The sequence below is a fragment of the Pelophylax lessonae genome (genome assembly GCF_965119305.1).
Source record: "Pelophylax lessonae genome assembly, chromosome: 2".
NCBI lineage: Eukaryota > Metazoa > Chordata > Amphibia > Anura > Ranidae > Pelophylax > Pelophylax lessonae.
The window spans coordinates 275,045,967-275,055,057 of record NC_138769.1 but is presented as its reverse complement, the minus strand read 5'-3'; the positions used below and the strand labels follow the sequence as shown (position 1 = coordinate 275,055,057).

The 9,091-nt window shown below is 44.2% G+C and overlaps 1 protein-coding gene across 1 annotated transcript in view; it reads left to right on the top strand.

The window, feature by feature from the left end:
* Positions 1–469: 469 nt before the first annotated feature.
* Positions 470–9,091, top strand: part of CTSE (cathepsin E) — a 277,214-nt gene continuing 268,592 nt past the window's right edge. Inside the window, exon 1 of the mRNA XM_082245811.1 lies at positions 470–538. Coding sequence (XP_082101937.1) covers positions 483–538 — 56 coding nt within the window. The 5' untranslated portion in view covers positions 470–482. The remainder of the gene's footprint in view (positions 539–9,091) is intronic.

Below are 9,091 nucleotides of genomic sequence, written 5' to 3'. Positions count from 1 at the left end.
TAGTTCAAAATGGGTAGTTGATAAAACATATTTAATTTTGCTGAAAAATAATGCTGTATGTTAGTTAGAAGATATATTGAAAATACGTCGAAGAGAATTAGGGGGTCACCAGAATCTGGTAGGAGTGTTTTCAAAGAATTAAAAAAGTTTTAACTTTGGGTTTGCTACATGTATAAATTTTACATTATACTGAAAAACATTTATTTATTCAAAGTTAGCGCTTTTATTTTACAGTTATTTTATTGTAATGCTAGGCTAGTCACCTGCCTATCCACTGGTTTCTGCACAGTAACCTCATGAGGATAGGTGTGGACAAAACCCTCACAAGCTTTTAACCTTGTTAATTGTGTAAGAAATGTGAGAATATGTCACCTATTTACTTTTCACAGCAAACAATACTATCTGGGTTTGGTTTTAGAAAAGATATAAATTGGATTTTCCTGTTGGCCTGACACACTGAACAGTTTCTGCATGTGCCAACAATGAAGCACATACTTGTACTTCTTCTCATTTTGTCTTTGGTCCATGGGATAATTCGGTGAGTGATATTTTTATTTTCCTTTCCTAATATTTCAAGCTTTGCTCTGTAAGATTTTTTTTTTTTAACTAGCTGTGGCTTGTTTTTTAGTGTATTTACCCCTCAGTGCTATGCATTGATGACGGATTATCTACATTTATACAAAATAATATTTCACTTACAGCTTAAAGAACTTATTTTTTACACACCACAGATGACAAAACATTTATATGCTATATTACCAAGGCAATCATGAGATCCAAATTAGAGTGACTGATACAGGAAATGACTTACTGCAAAAATTGAATACATGTTTTTCTTTCACTGATTTGAAGCCAATAAACTCAAACTCAGCATGATTTGTTTTCTTGCACCGCTTAAATTTCTCACCCAATTACATTACCACTTAAGCCCCCGAGGATGTGGCTGCTCAAAGACCAGACCCCTTTTTTTAACTTGGCACTGCGTGATTTTAACTGACAATTGCGCGGTCATGCAATGCTGTACCCAAACAAAATTTATGTCCTTTTTTTCTCACAAACAGAGCTTTCTTTTAGTGTATTTGATTACCTCTGCACTTTTCATTTTTTGCGATATTACTAAAAAAAAGAGCGAACATTTTGAGAAAAAATTAAATTTTCAACTTTGTCTTTTAACCACTTAAGCCCCGGAAGATTTTACCACCTTCCTGACCAGGGGGGTATTTTGCGATTCGGCACTGCGTGACTTTAATGGACAATTGCGCGGTTGTGCGACGCTTTATCTAAACGAATTTTTTCCCCACAAACAGAGCTTTCTTTTGTCGGTATTTGATCACCTGTGCGATTTTTTGATCATGCGCTATAAACAAAAAAAGAGCGTAAATTTTGCAAAAATAGCAATATTTTTCACATTTTTTTCTCCCAAAAAAAAAGTAAAAATCAAAATTTTTTAATATTTTCGGCCAATTTGTTTTATGCTACCTATGTTTGGTAAAAAAAATCGCAAAAAGCGTATTTTGATTGGTTTGCGCAAAAGTTATCGCGTTTACTAACAAAGGGAAAGATTTTTGTCATTTTTGTTGTTTTTTTTTACGCGTAATGGCGGTGATCTGCGATTTTTTTGCGGTACTGCGACACTGCGGCGGACAGATCGGACCCTTGACTGACATTTTTGACACTTTTGGGGTTACCAGTGACATTTCTACAGTAATCAGTGCTATACATATGCACTGTTACTGTAAAAATACACTGGCAGTGAAGGGGTTAACACGTGGTATCCCTGTACTTAGGAGAAGCAGCAGAATGTATTTTGGGGTGTCATTTCACATATACCCATGGCATGCATGAGCAATATATCATTTAGTGCCAACTTTGTGTAAAAAAAAAAAATTGTCACCTTCCCGAAACTTAGGGCAAAATATAAAATACTCCATGGACTCAATATGCCTCTCAGCAAATAGCTTTGTGTGTCTACTTTTCCAAAAGGTTTCATTTGGGGGGTGTTTGAACTATCCTGGCATTTTATGCTCAATCTTAGCCACACATCACCCACTCTTCTAACCACTTGAAAACCAAGCCTTTTCTGTGACTTTTTGTTTACATGAAAAAATATGTTTTTTTTACTAGAAAATTACTTTGAACCCCCAAACATTATATATTTATTTAAAGCAGAGGCCCTACAGAACAAAATTGTGGATGTTGCAAATTTTTTTGTCACGCACAGAATTTCCAAACGCAATTTCTGAGAAAACATTTTTTTTTTTAATTTAATGCACAAATAAACTATACAATTCCAAATTGTTTGCTAAAACTTAAAAGATTTTCTTATGCCGAGTAAATAGATACATAGATAAAAATTGCGCACTCCTGTGCAGCGGCAACAAACTAAGTACATTTTTAAAAGCCTTTAAAAGTCTTTACAGGTTACCACTTTAGACTTACAGAGGAGGTCTACTGCAAGAATTACTGCACTCGACCTGGCATTCGCGGTGATACCTCACATGCATGCTGCAATTGCGGTTTACATATGACATTAGACTAACGCTTGCGTGCGCCTTTGTGCGCAAGCACGGGGGACAGGGGGGCTTGTTTTTTTTTATTTTTTTATTTTGATTTTTTATGTTATTTTGACATCTTTCCTTTTCCTTTTTTTTTTTTTAATCATTTTTTATTGTTTTCACAGTGAATTTAACCACTTGCCGACTGCCGCACGACTATTTACGTCGGCAGTCAGCCCCTCACAGGCAGAGCGACGTAGATCTACGTCGCTAGCCTGTAAGGGTTTTGGGAGTGAGCGCGCGCCGCCGGAGGCGCGCTCCCGCTCGGTCACGGACCCCCCACGCGCGTGTGCCCAGCGGACCCGATGTCCGCCGGGCACTCACGATCGTCCGTGACACTGGGAGAAAGGCAGGCGGCTAGTGTAAACAAAGCCGCCTGTCAGTTCTCCCTGTGTAAGAATGGTGATCAAACGGTTCTACTATGTAGGACCGTTGATCACTGTTCTTACACATCAAGCCACAGCCAATCACAGTTAGAAACACGCCCCTAGGACACACTTAACCCCTCCCTCTCCAATACAGTTAACTCCTTCACTGCCAGTGTAATTTTTACAGTAACAGTGCATATGTATAGCACTGATTACTGTAGTAATGTCACTGGTAACCCCAAAAGTGTCAAAAATGTCAGTCAAGGGTCCGATCTGTCCGCCCCAATGTCGCAGTCCCACAAAAAAATCGCAGATTGCCGCCATTATGCGTTAAAAAAAAAACAACTAAAATGACAAAAATCTTTCCCTTTGTTAGTAAACGCATTAACTTTTGGGCAAACCAATCAAAATACGCTTTTTGCGATTTTTTTTTAACCAAACATATGGTAAAAAAAAAATGGCCTAAAATGTTAAAAAATTTTGATTTTTACATTTTTTGGGGAATTTCATATAAAAAAATGTGAAAAATATTGTTATTTTTGCAAAATTGACGCTCTTTTTTTGTTTATAGTGCATGATCAAAAAATCGCACAGATCAAATACCACCAAAAGAAAGCTCTGTTTCTGGGAAAAAAAAGAACACCAAATTAGTTTAGGTACAGTGTCGCACGACCGCGCAATTGTCCGTTAAAGTCACGCAGTGCCGAATCGCAAAATAGGCCCTGGTCAGGAAGGGGGTAAAATCTTCCGGGGCTTAAGTGGTTAAATATCCCCTATGATAGCAATCTGTAGTGACAAGTACTCTTTTTTTTTAAAAAATGGGGTCTTTTAGACTCTAGATCTCTCCTCTGACCTTAACGCATCTGACCACACCAAAATTGGTGTGATAAAATGCTTTCCCAATTTCCCAATGGCACTGTTTATTTCTGGCAAAACAGAAGTCATGAAATGCTCGTTGCTTCCTGTATCTTGGGCCATAGAGATGATTGGAGCCATTCTTGTCTCCAATCAGCTCTATGGTTAGTTAATTGAACCACCGGCTGTACTCTTGGATTAACCGGTGGGACAGGAGAGCCCGAGAAAAACCACAGAAGGCGGCGGGAGGGGGAGTCCCCTCCCACTGCATGTAAAAGCAGTCTAGCGGCCAATTATCCGCTAGGATTGCTTTTACATGTAAGCCGATCGCTGGCTATAAAAAACCATACCAAGATGATGCCTAAATCTGCAGGCATCTTCCTGGTATAACCACTCAAAGTCCAGCAACGTACCAGTACATTGCTGGTCCTTGTTTGGCATATAGTGTAGGTTTTTTTTTTTTCATGCAGCCTGTGGGCTGAACGAAAAAAAGAGAACCTAACAGAAATCCCCATAGGAAAATTGTGTAGTATACACACCATTAACCGCCCAACATCCAAACCCACTTATTTAATGGTGGGTATACATGACAATATTCCACGTATACCTAAAGGTATTTTAACTGTAGTGGTGAAATCAACCTACCACAGAGCTGCCATCAGAGGTATCCATATATGCTGAGCGCAAATGCTGTTTGTGTCAGAATATATAAAATTAGTGTGGCAGCCTACGAGTACCTGCAAGGGAAACAGGTTAAGAAAATAATGAAAAAAACAAAGTACAGTAAAAGTACAGTAGGAAGAGTAGAAGAACATAAAAATAACTGACATGACAACTGTTTTTGGTTTTTTATTTTATATTTTTTGTTGTATTTTTTTAACACTTTTTTTTTTGTGAACTGCAATTTTCCAGCTTAGGGTCTCTCAAAATGTCGATAGCCATTGAATGTCTTTCGAGACCCTGTGTTTGTGTGCCCTACACTATGTCGTGCTGTACCCTACACTAATACTCTACTAGTGTAGGTAGCGCTCAAAACATTCCCCGATGCAGAGACCAGGTTGGTCAGGACAGGTGGGACAATAATAACGGGTGTCACGCCTAAATTCGTGCCTACTACAGACAGGAAATCTTCTTTGGGGGCATCTTTGGGTAGGGGTACTCGGGAGGACATGTGAAAAATGTCTCTCATGCAGCTGGCTCACTGCATCTAGAAGGGGAAGTTGGGCAGGAACACTTCCTGGGTACAGGTAGGCATTGATGATCGTTTCCTGGAATTCTAGGAAGGATCCGGTTGGTCCTGACGCCCTATATAGGACAAAGGTGTTCAGCATAGCCAATTGGAATAAATAAACAGACGCTTTTTTTGTACCAGCGTCTGGCTTTATGGGCAACTAAATACGGCGCCAAAAGCTGGTCGTTAAGGTCCACCCCTCCCATATTAAGGTTGTAGTCGTGGACACAGAGGAGTTTCTCCATAACGCCAGTTGCCGTAGGAATTTGGATCGTCGTGTCTGCGTGAAGGGAGGACAGAACAAAAACATTCCGTGTATCCCTCCACTTCACTGCAAGCAATTTTTCCGTTTTCAAGCAGGCTCTCTCCCCCCGACTAAGACGGGAATTTACAAGCCATTGGGGGAAGCCCCGGTGATTAGGTCGCACGATGCCACATGCGCCAATTTGTAATTCAAGAAGATGACTAAATAGTGGCACGCATGTGTAAAGGTTTCCAGCCGGATGGTTTGGCAAGGGGCGAATTTTGGTTGGCGGCGATTAATTGATGTGCGTATATATATTTGATTGATCCACAATGGATCTGAAAAGCTCTTCCATGAAGAACAGCTCATAAAAATCCAGGGGCGTAAAATTGGCTGTTTCCACGTGGATTCCAGGTTGGGCAGTGAATGGGGGAAGTACTGGCGCTGTAGTATCAGTGGGTTGCCAATTGGGATATGCCATCACATCAGGGAGGGCACTATGGGCTCTACGGGCCTGTCTTCGAATACGAGGTGGCTGCGGGCCACTACTTGTGCTAGCCACCGCACCAGCTTCAACTGCACTTATGGGACTCGCCACGTCACCAAGTGTTACTGCAGTGCTGGTTGTACTAGGTTCAGGGTGTACTAGGCCGCTGGCGCTTGCCAGGCCACCAAAAGGATGAGCGGCACTAGTACCGACACTCTGCTCCATACGAGCACGCTGCGATCTCTGCACCTCAGCAACTCCAGAATGGGGTCGGGTACGCCTGGTTCTAACAGGGACCCATCCGTCGTTGGAGCTATCTGTCTGACATGGTCAGTATACTGTAAGCCTCTGCACTACTGTACCACCGTTTGGTAATTTTATTAACTAAATTTACCGATACAGTAGTGTGACTCGCAGGTAAAAAAAGCACCTGGTTGTCAAGGACTTTTTCAACCGCTACCAAAAAAAACTGCTAATGCTAGCAGGGATCAGGCCTGACAGGCCTGGGCAGAGGGGTTAAACGCAGGTGCTGGCAGGAATCAGTGCTGATCCCGCAAACACCACGTTTTGGGAACCCTAAACTATGGGGATGCTAGTAGGGATGATCGTACGGTTCGGGTCGACCATCGGTTCGACCCGAACATTGGGTGTTCGAAATTCGGCCGAATTCCGAACTTTTTGCGGTAAAAGTTCAGAATTCGGCCACCAGAACCGCCCAAAATGCACTGGGACAAGAACTGGGCTTTAAAAGCCCGTGATTGGCCCAGAAACATCAGCAAAAGCCAATGATGGGGCAGGAGTCTCCTAGGAACGTGATTGGAGTGACTACGGGGACCAGAGGCCAATCAGGAGTGAATACGCCCCACAGTATATAAGATAGCCCCGCCTAAACTCTAGCACAGTGATACATAGCCTGTTGAAGAGAGTGGAAGCATTTCTCTTACTCCTGCTTTGCTACACTACATTTTCTGCATAGACGAGTGGTTCTAAAGCTCCATATAGAAGAATTGCATTCAGCTTACAGCCAGTCAGTGTAGTTAGAAATACAGCGATTGTGCTGTTTTTTTTTGAATTAGGAAAAAAAAAAAAATTTTAAGGGACAGTGTCAGTCTTCTGCTGTAGGGAGCTTTTTATTTAGTGTGAGGAAAGGGATATCTAGTGTAGTTAGGGAACTTTGTACCACAGTAGTTAGATGTAATAATCGAGTTTCTGTAGGGAAAGTGAAAGTGAAAGTGTGAGGGTTCTGTGTAGTGAGCACATTGCACAGTGCTGATATATCTACAGCAGGTATACGTGCTTGCTAGGCAGCAAAATACATTGCCTCAGTGACAACTTAACACCTGTTCTTCAAAGCGTTAGGTCCACTGTGCAAAAGGCTTTGCTACTGTGAGTGACACGCATCTGCTGTGCTGTATTCAGCGACAACTGTGGGTCGCATAGCAGTGTGCGTTTTTCACTGCACAGAGTTGCCAACGCCTCAGTGACAAATATGCCAGGTAGACCAAGAAAAGGCATACGTGGCCCTGCTGCGGAAAGGGGCACAGCTTCTAGGGTGTCTAGAGGCAGGGGTGGACGTGGTGGTCAGTCCTCAGCCAGGCCACCATTTGGATTGTTCTCCGGCAGTGGCCAAGCTATACGTCCACAGTACGTACAGGAGGTGGTGGACTATATGACCAAACCCTCATCATCGGCATCATCTGCAACTACAGTGACCCAGGCAGAGAAAAGTGGTCAGTCTTCTGCAGTTGGCAGAACAAATACTCATGAGTCCATGTCCACCTCACGTTCTCCCTTAGACCCAACTTCAAAAATGGCAGAGGAGTCAGCTGAGCTGTTGGCCATCTACTCCAGCCTGATGCTCAGTCCTTTATGGAGTCAGATGTTGGGTCTGAGGTTGAGGAGGAGGCAGAGCAAGCAAGAGGGGAGAGCAGACGGCCCGCTCCATCTAAGGCCGCACCTGTTGTCTCCCGGGCCACGCCTGATGCTCAGTCCTTGATGGAGTCTGATGTTGGGTCTGAGGTTGAGGAGGAGGCAGAGCAAGCAAGAGGGGAGAGCAGACGGCCCGCTCCATCTAAGGCCGCACCTGTTGTCTCCCGGGCCACTATACACGCCTCTTCTTGCTGGGCCTTTTTTGAGACATCCCATGCAGACCGAACAGTTGCGATCTGCAAGATTTGACAGAAGGGTATAAAACGTGGCAAAAATGTCAACCACCTGGGTACAAGCTGCCTAAACAGGCATTTGACAACCCGCCACTTGGCCCATTGGCCGGAGCATTTGAAGAACCCACAAAAGGGCCAAAGATCGGTCAGTCGGCCTCCTAGTCCTCCTCGCGCTCCTCCTCGTGCTCCACCTGCACATCAGTCTGTTCCTGGCCCTGCTATAGTCACTCGTCACCTGTTGGCAGCCTCCACTGACAGGGATGATGATATAGCAGGCAGTGTCGCATCTACCTCCAGCACACCACCAGCTGTAACATCTAGACGCCAAATTTCGATTCCACACATGCTGGAACGAAAAAAAATGTATACTCCCCGCCACCCACATGCCCAGCGTCTAAACAGTAGTTTGGCAAAACTACTGGCTCTGCAACTGTTACCATTTAACCTGGTAGAGTCTGCTCCCTTCCGTGACTTTGCAAAATGTGCAGTTCCACAGTGGCAGGTGCCAAGTCGGCATTACTTTGCCCGTAAGGCCTGCCATCCCTATACCAACATGTGGAAGGCAATGTAGTGTCATCCCTGGCCAAGTCAGTCAGCCGTAAGATACACCTGACGGCTGACACTTGGTCAAGCAAACATGGGCAGGGACGGTACATTTCTGTCACTGCTCATTGGGTGACACTGCTTGCCAGCGGAAGGGATTGTAGCCAGAGCTCGGTGCTGCAGCCAGTGTTGCCCCCACGTCTGCAAACAGCTGGTGGTGTCGCTGATCCGGGTAGATCGATCACTTCTACCCCCTCCTGCTCCTCCTCCTCTACCTCCACCATGCCCTCCTCTGCAGAATGGTCCTTTGAATACGATGAGGTACCATGTAAGCGTTCAAAGGGCTATTCTATGTCTCAGGCCAAAAGGTGTCACGCAGTGCTGCAGCTTGTGTGTCTAGGGGACAGGCAGCACACTGCCCCTCAGATTCTTGGGGCTCTGCAGGCACAGGCCCAGAGGTGGTTGACACCACGCCAGCTGCAGCCAGGGATGGTGGTTACCGATAATGTGTCAAACCTCCTGGCCGTCCTTCGTCAGGGAAAGTTGACCCATGTGCCATGCCTGGCGCATGTCCTGAATCTCGTGGTACAGCGGTTTTTGAACTCGTACCCGGGAATGCAGGATGTGCTAAGGATGGCAAGAAGGG